Below are 21,549 nucleotides of genomic sequence, written 5' to 3' on the forward strand. Positions count from 1 at the left end.
TACATTTACAAAATCTTCTGTGAAGAGTACATAGTTTTCAGTTAAAACTCAATCACTCCCCTGTCTATAACATACAATTGGTCTTTATTCATTGAATTTTTACCTGAAACATGAGCTATAGCTAAACATGAGGCTAAAATCAATGATAAAAATATGACTTCTTATGTAACCATATTTGTTGCACCATTTACATAGATGATTAACTAAAAGTTGAAACTAAGAAGGTTTATGCATAAAACTTCCCCCAGTTGGAATGATTTTTCTCTATACATTAGGATGGAAAACAAGAATCAAGCTACTTTGGGGTTCCTGCTGGTTATTTGGGAAAATTGGTTACATAGATGCTGCCACTATGCTGCCCTAATGACTTCCATAATTGAGCACAATTTTTTTGGTCTCAGTAGAAGGGCAAGCAGAAAATTGACTGAACAATTTAAGCAATTGAAGAGGCAATTTGTACACACACACACACACACACACACATATATATATGTAACTGGATAGTAAATGTAACTTTTCTTGTTTTCATGAAGTTTTAGCAATATCCTTAAGAGGTGAGAATAGTTCCAAAGACACCAGTACTTTCTTGCCTTACAGAAAAGTGAGACTACCTACCCAGGGCTTTCTGATTCTAATGTTTTGATGGTCATTTACTTCTGAGTCCCATAAGAGGCTGAGTCAAAAATAGGATATTTTTGCTGACGGATGTCTGTGTGCATTCCACCTATGGATTGTAGAGGCCTGTGAGCTCACCTTAGAGACTGGTGAGTCACACCTGAGAAGACTAAATGCTAACTCAGCTCACAGAGGAGAGAAGGCTGTGCTGGAACTAGCTGTCATTTGCAGGTTGTTGGTTTAAGGATGCTCACATATGGTCCCATAGAGGGAAGCAAGGCGGACATCTCCAGAGAGATGCTTATAGGTGTGAGATGTCTCCAATAAAGAGGTATACTGAAAACTATATGATGTTTGTCTTAAACAGCCTTATTTATCCATTGTTGTTGTTTTTTAGTCTCTCAGTCAGGTCTGACTCTTTGCAACTCCATGGACTGTAGCCCGCCAGGCTCTTCTGTCCATGGGGATTTCTAGGCAAGAGTACTGGAGTGGATTGCATTTTCCTACTCCAGGGGATCTTCCCAACCCAGGGATTAAAACTGCATCTCCTGCAAGTCTGCCACATTGCAGGCAGATTCTTTACTGCTGAGCCACTGGGTAAACTCTTTACTTATCCATCTTGTTCTTGCTAGTCTTTCAATCATATCCAACTCTTTATGACCCCATGGACTATAGCCCACCAGGCTCCTCTGTACATGGATTCTTTAGGCAAAAATACCGGAGTGGGTTGCCATTTCCTTCTCCAGGGTTACTTGTCCATGAGAGTGAAAGTTGCTCAGTTGTGTCCAACTCTTTGCGACCCCATTAACTGTAGTCCATGGAATTCTCCAGACCAGAGTATTGGAGTCGTGGCCTTTCCCTTATCCAGAGGATCTTCCCAACCCAGATCTCCTGCATTTCAGGAGGATTCTTTACCAGCTGAACCACAAGGGAAGCCCAAGAATACTGGAGTGGGTAGCCTATCCCTTCTCCAGTGGATCTTCCTGACTAGATGGTGCATAATTCAACCATTGCTAACATGTTCAAGAGGTGGCAACAGGTAAGAGAAAAAGAGCTCTATGGGAAAAAGATTAATTAGAAGCTCATTCACAGTAGTGAAGCTAATCTATTTGTTTAAATCCTTTCCCTTAATGCTCAGCCAAAAATGATTGTTCTGAGAAAAAGGGAAGATGACTATTACTTATGAAATATGTTCCTTAACATTCTACATAATGTATAATAATATTGATTCTATTAACATTTCCTTAATTTTGTTTTTACTGGATGCCAGATTTTCCAACATGAGGATTAAATCATGTTTAAGCTGACTTGCTTTATTTCCACATTGTCTATGGCTGTGTTTGTGTTACACTGGCAAAAGTGAATAGCTGGGAAGAAAATATATGGCCTGAAAACCCCAAAATATTTATTGTGTGGCCCTTCACACAAAAACATTTACCAACCTTTAATCTAGGATAGGGCTTCCCTGGTGGGCACAGTTGGTAAAGAATCTGCCTGCAACATAGAAGACTACCTGCAGCACAGGAGACCCGGCTTCAATCCCTGGCTCAGCAAGATCCTCTGGAGAAGGAAATGTGCAACCCACTCCAGTATTCTTGCCTGGAAAACCCCACAGACAGAGAAGCCTGGCCAGCTACGGTCCACAGGGTTGCAAAGAGTTGGACACAACTGAAGTGAATTAGCACAGCATTGCACAGTTGGCCCTAAAAGACTAATTTTAATCTAGGATAATGAACTGTTTGCTACCAAAGAAAAATTTGAGACTTCCAACAATAACCATTAACTGACTCAGGACACCTACTTTCTCTATTGGAATATCTAAATGTTGGAATCTGAATGATCCTTTTTTCCTTCTCTGTTGCCATAAAGATTTGTTGCCCACCCAAAAAAAAAAAAAAAATAAGCTGACTTGCTAATTTCTACCTTCATTCTGTTATATGATGCTACCTCCTAAATGCTAGGAATGTTCAGTGAGAAGGATTGATTTCATTTCCATATTTTTCCTGATACTTCAACCAGGCTCATCTTTCACAAATTTTGAAGCATTAAATGAACACAGAGGGACAGAATAGAAAAATAGAATAGAAAAGACCATAGTAGAGCTTCACTCTGCTGTGGGCAACAAGACAGGAAATTGTACCATAAAGAAACACAGACTCCCAGTGTAGTTTCTTAGGGATGAATGAATCCAATCTGGCAAAAGGAGAAATTGTGGGGAGGGTAGAAAGACACTTTTCTCTATATTTAAATATCTAACTATTTAATTTTCTTTCTGGTAAATCTTTAACTCTCTAATGTCATCATTTTCAGTTAGGACAGAGATATTAGCCATTCTAGAAGATGTGAATATCCCCCAAAATAAAACATGAATTAATCCTGAGTGGATGACTGTAATTGGGCTAAACATTTGTTTTCAGGGAAGAGAAGTGTTACGTTATGACCTGTAGATATACAAAACCAATCAACATTCGGAAAGCTCTGATGCCAGGTATATGACTCGTATAGGTTTGGCTCTTCATAGGAAGTTTTGTGCCACAGCTCATTTTTGTTTTTAACCTTTTTATTTTGTATTGGGATATATGCTAAGTCGCTTCAGTCGTGTCCAACTCTGTGCGACCCCATAGACAGCAGCCCACCAGGCTCCTCTGTCCCTGGGATTCTCCAGGCAAGAGTACTGGAGTGGGGTGCCATTGCCTTCTCCATAACCTATTAACAGTGTTGTGATAGTTTTAGGTGAGCAGCAAAGGGACTCAGTCAAATGTATACATGTATCCATTCTCCCCAAACTCCCTCCCATCCAGGCTGTCATATTACACTGAGAAGAGATCCATGTGCTAGACAGCAGGTTCTTGTTGGTTATACACTGTAAATATAGCAGCCCGCAACTCATTTTTAACTGTGGTCTATGCCAGCATGATGGAGCAGACAGAGCATCTGTAGATTGGGCTGGCCAATTATTCCAAGCCTATCATAAATTGCTATTAGCTATTGAGAAAAAAAAATCTGTTTTCTCATCTAAAAACTATTTAAACATGCTGATTATATCAGAAACCATTTAACCTGATGTTATTAGGTAATCACTCTCCACTCAAATCCTTGAAGTGACAGTGAAGTTATTCATTTCTTAGTCCATGAGAGATGGTTAAATAAGAAGAGCAGCGTTCTTCTCTTTAGCTGGTGTCATGTAGCAAGGGCTTTCTTGAGGGAAGACTTTAGTATTATTTTGGGACCCACACTTAAATTATAACATATGCAAGTATTTTATCTACTGAGCTGTTGCAGATATAGTGCTTATAAATGGATGTTCATGGGTTTTTGCTATGGGAAGTGGGCTGTTATGCCAACACTACTACATTGCAAGTATGGAGGCTGTTGTTGGTGCTGTTTAGTCGCTAAGTAATATCCAACTCTTTTGTGATCCCAGGGACTGTAGCCCACCAGGCTCCTCTGTCCATGGGATTTCTCTGGCAAGAATACTGGCATGGGTTGCCATTTCCTTCTCTAGGGGATCTGCCCAACCCAGGGACTGAACCCGTGTCTCCTGCATTGTAGGTGGACTCTTTACCTCTGAGCCACCAGGAAGACCATATAGAGGCTGATATGTATGGAAATCTGTGATGAGGCTTGACAATAGGTATAGGACACCTGGGGTAGGTCATATAAGCTTGCTGGACTCCAGATCTCTTCTTTGGGCTGTGCAAATGCTCTTAATATTATGCCTAGTGATAATAAAAGCTCATAAATAGCTGTTGAGCTTGAATTCATAGACATTTATGGAGTTTTATTCCTTTGTTAGATTATAAGGGGGGCTTTCTAGGTGGTTCTAGCAGTAAAGAACTCACCTGCCAAAATAGACATAAGAGATGCAGGTTCGATCCCTGGGTTGGGAAGATTCCCCGGGTTGGGAAGATCCCCTGGAGGAGGGCATGGCAACCCACTCCAGTATTCTTGCTTGGAGAATCCCACGGACAGAGAAGCCTGGCAGCTATAGTCCATAGGGCCACAAAGAGTTGGACACAACTGAAGCAACTTAGCACACACCCACACAAGATAAGTTTGCTCTTCAAGGGACAAGATATAATCATGGTTTGGCAAATTGGAGGGTTAATTAAAATAAGGGATCTGACACACTCCTACTAAAACCTAGAAGTAAAATCATTTGAATTCCCTTCCAAAAATCATCCCTGTCATGGTCAAGGGCATGGGTTCATATTTATAAAATGCCCAGGAAAATAAATGTGAACTTCATGCATTTGATTTAAAAATATATTTATAGCAAGTTTTTAGCAAGGCTTCTGACATATTTGCATCTCTAAAATTGTACCCAGGGTGGAAAATGCAGCGACAATGTACCCAGAGTGAAAAATACAGCTAATTTACTTTTTGACACCCAAGTCAGACGGCTCACATTTCCAGTGTTCAGCCTTCCTGTGTTATGGTTTTAGGTCTGGTGGGTAGAGTCATGCATTTCTGAGGAATCTAACAGTATCCTCCTCAAAAGAATGGGAAACTTGGGAGGTTGGTCTTATCCTGGTGCTTCAATATCACCCCATGAAAAGCCTAGGAACAGTGTCTTCCAGACCTATTTTCACTCCCAAATTATTCTTGTCTTGGGATGTGCTAAGTCACTTACTCATGTTCAATTCTTTGCATCCCCATGAATTGTAGCCTTCCAGGCTCCTCTGTCCATGGAATTTCACAGGCAAGAAAACTGGAATGAGTTGCTACTTCCTTCTCCATGTGAAAGTAAAAGTGAAAGTCGCTCAGTCATGTTCAACTCTTTGCGACCCCACGGACTGTATAGTCCAAGGAATTCTCTGGAGTGGGTAGCCTTTCCCTTCTCCAGTGGATCTTCTCAACCCAGGGATCTAACCCAGGTCTTCTGCATTGCAGGCAGATTCTTTACCAGCTGAGCCACATGCTATTGTATTAATTTTCCTTTTGTGTCTAAGAAACTAACTAGAAAATAAAATTAGCCATAATGAGCTACTTTAAATGCTCTTTAGTAATTTCTATAAAACTGGATGTTTACCCAATAATGGCTGAATCCATTTCCAAATCTCTTACACTATTTAGCTCGATGGATGAATTTGTAAAGCCTCATAAAGCCTTTTTAATCTCTTCAATCAGGTGTCATATTTGCTCTTTGTTTGGCGGTGGTGGCTTAGTCACTCAGTAGTGCCTGGCTCTTTGTGAGCCCATGACTGTAGCCCGCCAGGATCCTCTGTCCATAGGATTCTCCAGACAAGTATACTACAGTGTATCTCCATTTCCTTCTCCAGGGCATCTTCCTGACACGGGGATAAAACTCATGTCTCCTGCATTGCAGGTAGATTCTTCACTGGTTAACCACCAGGGAAGCCATACATGCATCCATTATGGTCCTAATTTTTATTACCCTTTGGATTAGTCTCCATGTAATTTTTTTTCTCCTTTCTTTTCTGTGGTTTATTTCTAGTTTCATGTAGGTGTGGTCAGAAAAGATGCTTGAAATAATTTCTAGACTCTTAAATTTATTGAGGCTTGCTCTGTGCCCTAGCATGTGGCCAATCCTAGAGTACTCTTCGGATTATAGTTTTGCATGTTCTTATTGTCAGTCTGCCATGGATGCTTCAGGCACTCTGAGAAGGGCCTTGTCTTTCCTATCCCTCCACTTATCTCCCAGGGATCCTAGGTCAGAGTACTGCAGTTGGGGGACTTGTAAGCACTCACTGGAATCGACTGAAGAAGTTTCTGTTGTCTTAGGCACTTTAATAATGACCTAGAATTTATTTGAATACAACAGAAAAAAATGTGTAGAGAATGACTATAGAGTTGCAGATTGTTCAGATCAAATTATTCAGCAATTCTGATGGATATAAAAAGAATTCCACTTTAAAAATTTTCAATTAACTTTTTAATGAAACACTAATTCCATCAAAGAAATATGGTGCTTTAAAAAGCTTTAACATCTAATTATTACCCTCCTATTTAAAAAAATTGAATGCTCTGATTTTGTAGATAGAATGTACACAGAAGTGATTAAAAAAAAATACCTCCCTCAAAGTAGAATAAACAAAACGATCGCTCTTTTAATTATAGGGCAATGACTCTTTCAGAGCATATAAATCTTTCTGTTTAGTGGCAGAGAAATACCCCGGATTACATAAAGAGTAAATAGTTAGTTGGATCAATTTAAGATCTGCCTCTTTTTAAAATTTCTATGTATAATACATTTTGATCTGATTTCCATTTTATTTCACTATTTTCATCTCTAGAAGAAGATAATATTTCACAAAGATCTTCCTAAAGAAACAGACTAAGATGATCAGTTCTCATTGAAATAATAGCACATTAAAGCTACTTGTTCTATATCAGTCAGTTTTGGTTGTTTCCTATGTACTTTACCATGATCGCTTGATTGGCTATTATGTAAATGGTTATGGACTACTTTTAAAAAAGACTTCCAAGCATAAACCATTTTAATTTGGGGCCTCCCATATATAAACATTATTGTTACAATATTTTGGAAGTGAATTACAGTTGATACCCAGAAAAGGCAATAAAGAAAGTAGTCTCTCCATGCTATTGTTTAAAATCCGGTCATCCTCTCAATAACCAGACAGACATTACAGGATTCTTGTATTCCTCACTCTCTTTTTAACAAATCACCTCCATTTACTATAATTTTGGCTCATCCCTTTCCCATTGTCATACTATCTGCCATAAAAATTATCTCTCTGTAAAAGTGCTTTATTAACTTGATTGCTATCACCTATTCAACCAATTTTACACAAAAGAACTGGTTTAGGATTATATAACTTTTCACACATGAAACAGAAATTGTGAGAAGGGCTCTTCTCAGTGATACACGTAATAGAGGTATAAAATACAGTTTTGGGAAAGGATAGCCATTCTTAATTGAAGAAGATTTAAAGCCATTTATTTCCTTAAATAGCAACCCATGTCTGTATCAGGCCAAGTTAGAAAGATGATCTGTTTTCAAAGCTGGAATCTTTCAAAAGCTCCAAAAGCTAGTTGATCAAAAAGGCATTTTCATCTATGGCTACTCAGGTAGAGATAAGAAGCAATGAGGAAGCTTACACCACTGTCTAGTCTGAATGAATTGTAGCTCAAAGCCAGTATGTGTATTGGCAATTTATCTGCAAAATTGGGCAGGCAATCTTGTGAGACTGGGCTTGAAAAGCGAATTTCAGGGCTTGTTTCTGTACAGAAATTCCATTTGAATACATGCTTCTATTTTCCTTTGTTCAATAAAGTACAAAATCAGGTTCAGGATATTAAAGGTCAAGCTTTTGCCCAATCTTAACATATGTGTTGGGCTTCCCTCACAGCTCAGTTGGTAAAGAATTTGCCTGCAACGCAGGAGACCCAGGTTCGATTCCTGGGTTGGGAAGATCTGCTGGAGAAGGGATAGGCTACCTACTATAGTATTCTTGAGCTTCCCTGGTAAAGAATCTGCCTACAATGTGGGAGACCTGGGAAGATCCTGCATTTTGATCAGTTAGAGAAACTGGACAACTTCACCTGATTGATGCCTAATATAACTGAAGGACAACTGATGGTGATTTATTTTTTAATTATATGGACTTAACAGAAATATTGAGCAGTTATTGGCTGGTTCATTGAGAATAGAAAGAACCAGATTATTGTTTATTTGTTTTAAAGAATCAGATTATAAAACATAACATGTTCTTCCCCTCACTCCTCAAAGACTTGGAGTTCAACAAATATATGTAAATTGCAGCATAAAAAGTTTAAAGAAGATTTAGAATATATTTCATCAGAACTGGCCATGATATACTGAACTGGCATCCCACCAGGCTCTGTCCACAGGATTCTCCAAGCAAGAATTCTGGAGTGGGTTGCCATGCCCTTCTCCAGGGGATCTACCCAACCCAGGGATCAAACCTGCATCTTATGTCTTTTGCGCTGGCAGGTGGTTTCTTTACCACTAGCACCACCTGGGAAGCCCTGTGTTACATATGCAGTTAATCACGTGCCAGCAGGTCTTTGTCACACTTCTGTGTGGCAGGCATGGATTAGACTCTTTCTATGCTGAAGCTGAAACTCCAATCCTTTGGCCACCTGATGTGAAGAACTAACTTATTGGAAAAGACCCTGATGCTGTGAAAGATTGAAGGCAGGAGGAGAATGGAATGACAGAGGATAAGATGGTTGGATGGCATCATTGACTCAATGGAAAATGAGTTTGAGCAAGCTCCACGAGGCGTGCTGCAGTCCATGGGGTCAAAAAGAATCAGACATGACTGAGCAACTGAACTGAACTGATGCTCTTGTGATTAACCAAATTTTACTCTAGCAATCAGTACCATAAGTACAATCATATGCCCGGGGGAAAAAACTAGAAAAGTTTCCTTAAGACAGACCAATATCTAAGCATTTGAAAATCAGCTCTTTTTTATAAAATTTATAAAAATTTTATAAAAATTTTGGGGAAGTATATTCTTGAGCTTCCTTAGAAACACTTAGGTGTTTCATGTACTTAGCGTATACACACACACAAAGAACATGACTGTGTACTCTTTGGGTTGGGTGACTTCTGTGCATGCTAAGTCACTTCAGTCATGTCTGACTCTTTGTGATCCCGTGGACTATAGCCTGCCAGGCTCCTCCATCCATGGGATTCTCCTGGCAAGAATACTTATATGTGGGTTGCATTTCCTATTCCAGGGGTTCTTCCCAACCCAGGGATCGAACCCACATCTCCCATGTCTCCTGAATTGGCAGATGAGTTCTTTACCACCAGGGCCACCAGGAAGTCCAAGTGACTTCTGGTATCTCCATAATTTTCAGCTTTGTTAATATATATATTTAAAAAAAAGATGTCCAGCAGCAGGTTATGTAGCTGAAACTATGGAAGAATGATTTCCATGTCAGTGATTCAAAAGTGCAGGCGTTCTGTCTAAATCCTTCTGGGATGGAAAGAATCCCAAAGTATTTAACACACTTTCTCTGCCTTATTAAGCAGAAACTTCATTATTCAATTTAACCTCTATTGGATGACTCATAGCCATCATCCAGAAGGTTTAATTCAACATAGCATTTGCTGAATACCCACTATTTCAGCATAATACTGGGATTTCCAGTATTATGACTAACAGTGGTCCCTGTAATGAAGAAACTGGCACAGTACTCTGGGAGCCCAGGTATGCCCATCTAACAATGATGTAGGAGATTATGTTTATGCCAAAGCTGAGCTAAAAATCAGTGCTGGGGATGCTGAAGAGAAATGGAGCCTACTTCTCTGGGGAAGGCAGTAAGCTGTCAGGATGGAGAATCTGGGTCCTGCTCCCTCGGGCTGCAGCCCCTGTCTTAACCTTGCTAAGCTGTGTCCTGGGCAGGCTGCACAGTCTGCATGTCAGTACCAGTACGAAGAAGAGAATAATAACATCCCCTCTTGCATAAGGTCATCATCGGAACAAACTGATGAAAAGCAGTATTTTAAAAAATGTGGGCCATAGAAGCAATTTAGCAGATCTAGCAACCATTTAAAAAATAAGAGAAAAAACCCCATAGAACAGAAAATACCAGAGAATATCATAGTGCATTGTGTGTAGTAAGTGAAGTGTTGTTTACAAGGCTTTGGTTTTGTGTGTGTGTGTGTGTGTGTGTGTGTACTGGAGTGTGATCATAAAATGTATTTCTGATTGTGAGTCATGAGGAAACAAGTTTGAAAATTACAGGCAGAGAGCATTTGACACAATGAGTTTTCCAGGTGGCTTAGGGGTAAAGAATCTGCTTGCCCATGCAGGAGACGTAAGAGATGTGGATTTGATCCCTGGGTTGGGACGATCCCTCTGGAGGAGATAATAGCAACCTACACCAGTATTTTTGCTTGGAGAATCCCATTGACAGAGGAGCCTGGTGGGCTATAGCCCAGGGATTCACAAAAGAGTAGGACATGACTGAGCAACTGAACACATATTTAGCACATAGTTCACGACCCAGATAATCACAATGGTGTGATCACTCACCTAGAGCCAGACATCCTGGAGTGTGAAGTCAAGTGGGCCTTAGGAAGCATCACTACGAACAAAGCTAGTGGAAGTGATGGAATTCCAGTTAGCTATTTCAAATCCTGAAAGATGATGCTGTGAAAGTGCTGCACTCAATATGCCAGCAAATTTGGAAAACTCAGCAGTGGCCACAGGACTGGAAAACGTCAGTTTTCATTCCAATCCCAAAGAAAGGCAATGCCAAAGAATGCTCAAACTACCGCAAAATTGCACTCATCTCACACCCTAGTAAAGTAAGGCTCAAAATTCTCCAAGCCAGGCTTTAGCAATATGTGAACCATGAACTTCCAGATGTTCAAGCTGGTTTTAGAAAAGGCAGAGGAACCAGAGATCATTGCCAACATCTGCTGGATCATGGAAAAAGCAAGAGAGTTCCAGAAAAACATCCATTTCTGCTTTATTGACTATGCCAAAGCCTTTGACTGTGTGGATCACAATAAACTGTGGAAAATTCTGAAAGAGATGGGAATACCAGACCATCTGACTTGCCTCTTGAGAAACCTGTATGCAGGTCACGAAGCAACAGTTAGAACTGGACACGGAACAACAGACTGGTTCCAAATTGGGAAAGGAGTATGTCAAGGCTGTATATTGTCACCCTGCTTATTTAACTTATATGCAGAGTACATCATGAGAAATGCTGGGCTGGAGGAAGCACAAGCTGGAATCAAGATTGCTGGGAGAAATATCAGTAACCTCAGATATGCAGATGACACCAGCCTTATGGCAGAAAGTGAAGAAGAACTAAAGAGCCTCTTGATGCAAGTGAAAGAGGAGAGTGGGAAAAGTTGGCTTAAAGCTTAACATTCAGAAAACTAAGATCATGGCATCCAGTCCCATCACTTCATGGCAAATAGATGAGGAAACAGTGGAAACAGTGGCTGACTTTATTTTTCTGGGCTCCAAAATCACTGCAGATGGTGACTGCAGCCATGAAATTAAAAGATGCTTCCTCCTTGGCAGAAAAGTTATGACCAATCTAGACAGCATATTAAAAAGCAGAGACATTACTTTGCCAATAAAGGTCCATCTAGTCAAGGCTATGGTTTTTCCAGTGGTCATGTATGGATGTGAGTGTTGGACTATAAAAAAAGCTGAGCGCCAAAGAATTGATGCTTTTGAATTGTGGTGTTGGAGAAGACTCTTCAGAGTCCCTTGGCTGCAAGGAGATCCAACCAGTCCATCCTAAAAGAGATCAGTTCTGATTATTCATTGGAAGGACTGATGTTGAAGCTGAAACTCCACACACCTGCTACTTTGGTTTGAATGTTGTCTGGACTTGCTGGAAGTTACTTTCTTGCTTCCCAGAAGATTTGCTTAATTCTGAGGTGTGGGGTACACGGAGGAGATTCAGCTGCTGCAAGTCTCATTGGCTCATCCAGAAACATCTCCTGAGCCTTATGACACACAGGAACTGGCTGGCAATATTATCCGAAACTGGAATAACTGAGGTGGATCACAGCTCATTGATACAACGTTTAGGCTTTCTGATTTTTATTCTTCATTAATGAGAAGTTTCCCCTGGAGGAGGAAATGGCAACCCACTTCAATATTCTTGCCTGAAAAATACCATGGACAGAAGAGCGAGGCAAGCTATAGCCCATGGGGATGCAAAGAGTCAGATGCAACTTAGCAACAAAAAGTTTGGGCTATCTTAATTTCACATTTCTACATCCATCAGCTTAGCACTGCAAAATAGACAATTTCTACATCCTCATGCTTCTGTAATATATAATCCTTCTCATAGTCTGCTTTTAAGTGGGGATGGTTATTAGAAAGGAAGCCCAGGTTAGCTCCTTTCTACCTGGGACCTTACAAGGCTAGCTCGCTTCTTCATATTTCCATCACTTCTCATAGAGCATGAATTGATCATCCAAACCATTATATACTAAAATAATAACCACGGTCCCAAAATGATATGGATGAATTCCTGAATCAAACGGACTTTGAGATTTTTCTCTGACTGGGGAGGTGGATGTCTTATGGCATCAACTAGCCCTCTACAATGAGATTAATGTTTACCAAGCACCACTTTTAGGCAATCAGTCTTGAGACAAATTTACAGTGCCTTGTCTGGCCACACACAGAGTTTCATATTCTGATGCCTTTTTACTAAGCTGACCTGAGAGAGCACCATGAAACAAATGCCTATAATCAGACGAGGCATTTCACATATTAGGGGAAAGAGACTGTGTCTTTTAACAAAGCCCTTCCAAAAGGAAGGGGGATGAATCGAGGACCTTCAGAGAAAATTTACATCTGTTAAGGAGGTTAGCCGAGGGACTCTTATAAAGAAGATTAAATTACAGAGTATGCTGTGTCCTAATTTATCCTCCCATGTTCTACATTTGACTATGAAGTCATTTCAAAGGAAAAAAAATCAGATACATGAGCAGGGAAACATACAGAACTAGGAGCGCCCTCTTGTGTTTCTTTGGCTACATAGGCAGAAACGCAAAAGCCTCAGAAAATTGACAGCATCCAGTTTTCTGACTTAACATTAAATTGCAGAAACTAAAGACCGGGAAAAAAATCCCCCCTTCTAGTAATTTATAGTTTCTTATTCACTCCATGGGAAAGCACAGACTAGTAGAGGGAATTTTTCAATTCTTCACCTCTGAAGAGACTTGCATTAGTTCTCTCTGATCTTTCCTTGTAATGGTATTATTTTAAAAATAGGTCTCATATGAGAAATCTCTGCAGCTCACACTCAATTTTGCTGTCAACCTAAAACTGCTCTAAAAAATAAAGTCTATTAAAAATAGACCTCGTGGTCTTAAATGATGTTTGAAATAGACGAGTAGCAGTGAGGCTCTAGAGATGGAAGAAAACTGATTCTGATTACTTTTCATTATTGAGGACAGCTCTGGGGTTCTGGGCTTTCCGAGAAGCTTAATAAGTGGCACTTCCCAGGAGACCATAGGCACCTCGGTGATAATTGTATTTCTAGATCAACAGTGTTTGTTTGTTTTTTTTTTTTAATATGGTCTATTCTTGCCTAGAGAATCTCATGGACAGAGGAGCCTGGTGGGCTACAGTCCATGGGGTCATAAAGAGTTGGACACGACTGAAATGACTTAGTGAAATTCACTCAGTCATGTCCAACTCTTTGTGACCCCCTGGACTATACAGTCCAAGGAATTCTCCAGGCCAGAATACTGGAGTGGGTAGCCTTTCCCTTCTCCAGGAAATCTTCCCAACCCAGGGATCAAACCCAGATCTCCCACATTGCAGGCAGATTCTTTACCACCTGAGCCACAGGTGAAGCCCAAAATGACTTAGCACGCATGCAAAGATAGCACAGGCTTCCTAGGTGGCACAAGTGGTAAAGAATTAGCCTACCAGTGCAAGAGATGCAAGAGGTGTGGGTTCAATCTCTGGGAAGTTTCCCTGGAGGAGGAAATGGTGACCCACCCCAGTATTCTTGCCTGGAGAATCCCATGGATAGAGGAGACTGGTGAGCTACAGTCCATGAGGTCGCAAAGAGTCAGATACGACTGAGCACACAGCAGAGCAAAAGACAGCACAGAGACACCGCTAGTGGTTGGAAGACATCAGTGGGGTGAGAAGTTCATTGTATTTCCCACCTTTTATGATTGGCTCGATCTCACTACTGTAATTTTTGGAAGGCTCTTGTTGAGAAGGTTCTGGGAGGTTGAATCCCTTTATTCTGTGCAGGGAGACTGGAAATCCCTGGGCAAATCATTTATATTCCATCTTACACACTTTTCCATCCTGAGATCAGGCTAGCAACTTCTCTTTTTATAGGATGAAATTTGTAGGCTGGGAGGATGAAGACTAACACGGCACCCGAGGTCCGCAGATGTGAGCTTGCTCAGCAAAGGCTCAGTCACTCAGAACTAATTCTAAACAAGCCAGGTGGGGGCTTTTAGTTTAGACGTGAAGAGCCAATTGGGAAGACAGACGAGAGTGAGCTGCTGGTTGTCCCTATACCCTTCTGGTTTCTCTCTAGTTTGTTGAAGTCAAACAGTAATTGTGAGTCCTATGGCAAATAGACAAATGAATTACTGAATAAAAATTAAAAAACCTCAAATTGAGAGAGTAGCTTTGACACATATATGCTACCTTGTGTAAATAGATAGCCAGTGGGAGGCTGCTGTACAACACGGGGAGCCCAGCTCAGTGCTTTGTGATAACTTAGAGGGGTGGGATAGAGGGAGGCTCAAGAGGGAGGGAATATATGTATACACATGGCCAATTCATGTTGTTGTACAGCAGAAACTAACACAACACTGTAAAGCAATTATCCTCCAATAAAAAAATAAAAAAGAAGCCCTTTGAATGCTAGTGAAATGTGGCCACACTTTCAGCAATAAGTTAGCATCTCTTTGGTGAATGTGATGCTATGTCAGGGCTGATGATCAGCGGGTCAGAACCTGCACAGGGACCTCAGTGCTTGGCCTCTGAGCAGAGGAACAGGGCCACCCACCGTGTCATCTATGAGGCTCTGTACCTCCAGACTTTGATGGCAGGATCTGACACAGGATTCAGCAGGTGAGAACTAATAGCATGTTTGAAACCAAATAAGGAAGTCACACAAGTTCTGAAACCCAACTGTGAGTGTATTACTTCTAAGTCTCCACTTCAACTCCAGAGGTGCTGCTGTTGATGTATAAACAGCGGAACATACAATTGATACCTTTCAGTGAGAGATGAGCCCCTGTGAGCCTCAGCCCCTTTCTCCCCCTGGCTCCCCACTGTTAATCATCATCACTTTTTAGGGGGCCACCAGGCCTCTGGACCCATTTAGACTCTAGACTTGGGAAAACATGCCATTTTAATTAAAAATTAATTACTAAATTAGTTCAGGAATGCTATTCAGTCTTTAAAAGGAAGGAAATTCTGACACATGTCACTGCGTGGATTCACCTCGAACACACTCAGTGAGATAAGCCAGGCAGAGAAAGAAACACTATCTGATTCTGCTGATATGTATGAGATTCCTAGACTTTCCTGGGTTGGGAAGATCCTCTTGAGAAGGAATGGCAACCCACTCCAGTATTCTTGCCTAGGAAACCCCATGGGCAGAGGAGCCTGCTGGGCTACAGTCCATGGGGTTGCAAAGAGTAGGACATGACTGAGCGACTAATACACACACAGACGTGGCGTGGTTGCCAGGGCCCAGGGGAGGAGGAGTGGGGAGCTGGGGCTTAACAGGGACAGAGTTTCAGTTTGGGAAGATGAAAAGAGTTCTGGAGATGGATGGTGGTGATGGTTGCCCAGCAATGTGAATGGACTTAATGCCACTGAACCAAACACTTAGAAAAGGTACATTTTATATTATAATATTTTGCCACAATAAAGCCAAACTTAATTTGCATATTCATTCCACAAGAACTTATTGAATGGCTATGCAGGTTAAGTTTTATGCCAGGAGCTGGGAGATAGAAGGATGGATTGGATATAGTGCCTACCTCAGGAAAGGCCATAAACATTTCTATGAAGACATCATCAATTTGATAAACCATTTTTTTGTTTTCTTTATCATGTCCTTCTTGGATATTCAATTTTTTTTTGTTTGTTTAAGAAACAGTTTAACTCTGTAAGTATTATTCAGTGATGATATTAATGAAAATAAATACTGCACTTTGAAATATTAAGTACTCTAACTTTTAATTCCTCCACAATGAATGAAGCTAACTATTGTCCTTGGGGGCTTCCCAGGTGGCCCTTGTGGTAAAGAACCCGCCTGTCAATGCAGGAGACTCAAGTGATAGAGGTTGGATCGCTGGGTTGGGAAGGAGAAGGGCATGACACTCACTCCAGCATGCTTGCCTGGAGAATTCCATGGACAGAGGAGTCTGGCGGGCTGCAGTCCATGGAGTCAGAGAGTTGGATGTGAATTAGCAACTGAGCGCGCATGTGCGCACACACACACACACACACACAAACACACTGTACTTGAGAGGGTCACAGAGTGTTGATAAAGTCCCTCATTTCTAGGACAACAGGGGTTTGTGTGCTGCTAAGTCTCAGTGGGGAATGGGCAGGGAAGGAAGGCAAGGTGGGAGGTGGGAAGCAGGCAGGGGAGGCATTTGAAGACAAGCGCAACAGCAAAATCAATAGGCGTTGTCCACTGACTATCAATTAAGCCTTCTGGGTTTTGATTTTGATAAAGCCAGCTGGCAGTTTTGTGGGAACTCACCCAATAAACAATAATTCCAAACAATTGTGTCCCTTAGAAGGATTCAGAAGTCTATTTTCAAATGAGGTGGTAATGAGAACCTTGCTTTGTATGTGGAGACAGCAGAGAGAAAAATAAAACCACTGGGAAGACCCAAGTAGGTGGAAACAAAAGGAGAATGACCCAGATGGGAGGCTGAGGCTTGTTTCTGGAAGATGCTTGAAAGGAACGGGGTGATTTACAAACTTACTGTGGGGTAGGGGTGCGAGCAGAAGACCGTGTACTTTCGGATGATGCCATTCAGCTTGAGGGGTGGCAGCCAAGACACGAAGACCATGGAGGCTGAGGCCGCTGCCGCCTTGACCCCGGCAGGGGGGCCTGGAACTGGAAAAGTAGGATATTTAGTCACAAAATGAGGGTACTTCCCCCTCCCCCAGTGCTGCACCCAACTCTGTCCCCCTACCCCACAGGACCCCACTGGCTTGGCCACGCTCTCTGCTCTGCTCTTCAGGAGTCGGTGTTGGGGTCTGAATTGTGTCCCCCAAAACCTGTGCAAACTACAAACTGGTACTTGCCAATCCACCTCTACAAGGATTAAATCACGGCCACTGCAACTTCTGACTTTTAACACCTCTGGAAAGGAGTTCAGTGTGGAAATCAGGAATGTGGCCCTCTGTGCTCTGGGAAGAACTGGCAGAACAAGTCTTCAGATAGAGCAGAAGATTTTACGAGCCCACTTCTTGCCTCTCCTCATATCTAGAAAAGCACTAAAATCTTTCATGGTGACATCTGCTCCTTATGATCAGCAGGAGCCTCTGCCAAAATGTATGCTTGATTGTGAGTAACCCCTTCACAAAAATCATATATGCACTGACCATCCCCCTACTTCTTTGGGGTGGTTTCTCAAAGCTATCGGAAAACCTGTCTTCCGAGATACAGTCCTCATTATGCCACAAATAAAACTTAATTCACAATTCTCATGTTGTGCTTTTTTTTTACCCAGTTGACACCCACATGATGAAGCTCTAACTCTACTACCCCAGAAAGTGACCTTATCTGGAGATGGTATCTTTACAGAGACAATCAAGTTAAAGTGGGGTCATTTGGGTGAGCCCTGACCCAGTGTGGCTGGTGTCTTTGTGAAAAAGGAGGTGTGGACACAGAAAGGCCATGGCAGGGGGATACGATGTAAAGACAGGGAGAAGATGCCCTGCAAGCCGGGGAGCTGTGCTCCCTCACAGCCCTCGGGAGGAACAGACCCTGCCTACACCCTGACCTTGACCTTCTGGCCTCCAGAACCATGAGAGGACACATTCCTGCTGTTGGTCCCCCAGTCTGAGGGACATTGTTACAGCCACCCTGGGTGCCGACACAACGTCTCTCGGACCAATGATCTGAGAACTGCATAAGCCCTCTTCTTGGCCATGTCCCCTAAGAGCTCACTTCAACAACAATCCTGCTCAATCAGTTAGCTCAGCCACTCAGTCATGTCTGACTCTGTGACCCCATGGACTGTAGCCTGCCAGGCTCCTGTGTCCATGGGCTTTCCCAGGCAAGAATACTGGAGTGGGTTGCCATTTCCTCTTCCAGGGAATTTTCCTGACTTGGGGATTGAATCCATGTTTCTTGCATCTCCTGCATTGCAGACAGATTCTTTATTGCTGCTCCACATGGGAAGCTGCCATACTACACTTGAAATTCCCACAATGTCTGATCACCTTTGATATCTGATCAAAATCTCCATTCTCTGTCACCCTTAGGTAATATCTGATCATCCTCATTTGCCTTCTGCAAAATTCCAGTGAGGTCAACTTAGCCTGAATGCCCTGCCTCCCTAATGTTTCCTGTTAGTCAGTTAAACATTTTATTTATTCATTTATTTTGGCTGTGCTGGATCTTTATCGCTGTGTGTGGGCTTTCTCTAGTTGTGGTGCATGGGTTTCTCGTTGCTGTAGCTTATCTTGTTGCAGAGCAAGTGCCTGGACCTGCTCTCTGCAGCGAGGTGCTCTTAGAGCTCACACATCTAACAACAGATCACCCTGGCATTTCCACTCTTGACTCGCAAACCTTAGAACTATCCTTCTCCAAACAGGGCTCACCACCTTCTCTCTGACACCTCCCTCCTCCCCTAGTGCAGGGAATGGCACAGCCATCTTCTTGGTTGCAAAAGCCAAAACTAGAATTTCTCTTCCCTCCTCACTGTCTGTCAGTGGACATGTAAAGTTGCCCTTTAAACCTCCATGTGGACAAATCCAGTCAGATACTGGGCTTTCTTCCCAGCTCTATGTCATTCCTTAGAACTGGACCCTATTTTAGGTCCCCAGATGTGGGGTGCATCTCTTATGTCAGGTCATTGACACATGATGACTGACAGCCTTAGGCTCCTCTTGCCTGGGGCCATTTCCCACCCTCCACCTCGTCCTTGACAACTCTTACTCATCACTCATCTTCTGCTAACTCCTACTTTCTCAAGAAAACCCTCTCTGTCACCAGCTTTGATGAGGTTAGGACTCCCGGGTTCTCTGAAGACTCTTCTTCATGATACTTGGGGTCATAACCCACTCAGGAGTGACTGGTAAATATCTGACTCCCCCACCAGCCTGCAAGTCTCACCAGGTCATCCTGTTGTCTACTGTGTCTCCAGGGCCCTGGCCAGTATCTGGAACATATGAGGTCCTCCAAGCAGACTTTCTGAATGAGCTCAGTGTGGCAAGCAGGGTTCTAAGACAGCGCCCAAGATTCTCACCCCCTGATGTACACACCTGTGTAATTACTTCCCCCTCCATGTAGGTGGTACCTGTCACTGTGATGGATGGATAATTCTCAAAATCAGGTTACATATTGTGCAAAGGTGAAGGGATTTTGCAGATATATTAAGGACACAATCAGTTGGCTTTAAGTTAATTGAAAGGGGAGTACCTTGGGTGGGCCAGACCTAATCAGATGAGCAGCTTAAAAGAGGGTCTAGAGGTCAGACAGGGGTTAGAGCTGTAGAGACAAGGTCCTGTGGGTGATGAGGGGCAAGCTGCCCCACTGTGACCACATGACCATGAGACCCTGCTGGGCCACATGACAGGGATGGGGGCATGACCTCTTGGAGCCAAGAAGATGGTCTCAGCCCTGAGGTCACATGGAAATGGATCCTGCTCAACACCAGTGAGCTTAGGCTTCCTATTTGGCCAGCAGGTAAAGAACCTGCCTGCCAATGCAGGAGACATAAGAGACGTGGGTTTGATCCCTAGGCTGTGAAGATCCCCTGGAGGAGAACATAGAAATCTACTCCAGGATTCTTGTGTGGGGCTTCCCTCTTAGCTCAGTTGGTAAAGAATTTGCCTGAAATGCAGGAGACCCTGGTTTGATTCCTGGGTCAAGAAGATCCCCTGGAAAAGGGATAGGCTACCCACTTCAGTATTCTTGGGTTTCCCTTGTGGCTCAGCTGGTAAAGAATCCACCTGCAATGTGGGAGACCTGGGATCGATCTCTGGGTTGGAAAGATCCCCTGGAGAAGGGAACGGCCACCCACTCCTGTATTCTGGCCTGGAGAATTCCATGGACTGTATAGTCTATGGGGTCGCAAAGAGTCGGACACAACTGAGCGACTTTCACTCTCTCTGTCTTGCCTGGAGAATCCCGTGAATAGAGGAGCTTGGCAGGCTATGGTCCATAGTGTCACAAAGAGTTGGACACGACTAAGCATGCACACCAGTGAACTTGGGTGAGGACTTAACCTCAGATGAGACTCCAGGTCCAGTAGCCATGGTGATTTCAGCCTGTGAGGTCCTGAGTCGGGGGTACTCAGACAACGGTACCTGGACTCCTGACCCCAGGAAATGGTCAGATAATGAATTTGTATTTTAAGGTTTTGAGGATTTGCTGTACAACATAGAAAATGCATCCATATAGTCCAGCCATCTAATAGTGTATCTTAATGTGAAACATCAATGTTATTGCTCTGTAAAAATCCTGCCTTGATTTGAAGTAAGACAGAAGTCTAAGGATCTTACAGGCACTTTGGTCAACTTCATTTTTATCATCATCATTTTTCTGGCCTCAATGATCAGCCACAGGCAGGGGTGTGCATGTGTGTGTGTGTGTGTGGTTTATGGCTTGTTTGGTGTGTGTAGTATTTGTGTATGTGATGTGTGCTTTGTGATTTGTGTGATGTGTGAGATGTGTGTGTATAATATGTCTGCATGTGTACTGTGCAAATGGTGTGTTTGTGTGTATGTGGTGTACATGATACATCGTGTGTGTGCGGTATGTGTAATGTGTGTTTATAGTGTGCATGCATATGTGTAATGTATGTGTATGTGGTGTGTGTGGTGCATATGGTATGTGTCATATGAGTGTATGTATATAGTGTGTGTGTATGTGTCTGGTATGTGTGGTGCTGTTTGTGGTGTGTATGCAGTTTATGTGTGCATGCGTGTGGTGTGTGTATACTGTGTACATGTGCATGCTTGTCATATATGTGTATGTGATGTGTGTAGAGAGTGTGTGGTATGTATAGTGTAAGCACATGTTTGTGATGTGTGTGGTTTGTGCATATTGCATATTTGTGTGGTGTATGTGTATGTGGTATGTGTGGTGTGTTATGTATAGTGTAAGTCTATGTGCATAGTGCGTGTGGTATGTGTGTACTGTGTGTGTGTGTGCATGTGTGTCATGTGTGTATGTGATGTGTGTGATGTGTGTGTGCACCTGTGTGTGCATGTGACCCACCAGCACACCTGGGCCCACTGGAGCCAC

General features: G+C 42.5%; 1 protein-coding gene across 1 annotated transcript in view; it reads right to left on the bottom strand.

The window, feature by feature from the left end:
* The window catches only part of DSCAM (DS cell adhesion molecule), a 697,188-nt gene that overhangs the window by 78,808 nt on the left and 596,831 nt on the right, over positions 1-21,549 (bottom strand). Inside the window, exon 20 of the mRNA XM_055570128.1 lies at positions 17,051-17,184. Coding sequence (XP_055426103.1) covers positions 17,051-17,184 — 134 coding nt within the window. The remainder of the gene's footprint in view (positions 1-17,050; positions 17,185-21,549) is intronic.

This window comes from Bubalus kerabau, chromosome 2 (assembly GCF_029407905.1).
Source record: "Bubalus kerabau isolate K-KA32 ecotype Philippines breed swamp buffalo chromosome 2, PCC_UOA_SB_1v2, whole genome shotgun sequence".
NCBI lineage: Eukaryota > Metazoa > Chordata > Mammalia > Artiodactyla > Bovidae > Bubalus > Bubalus kerabau.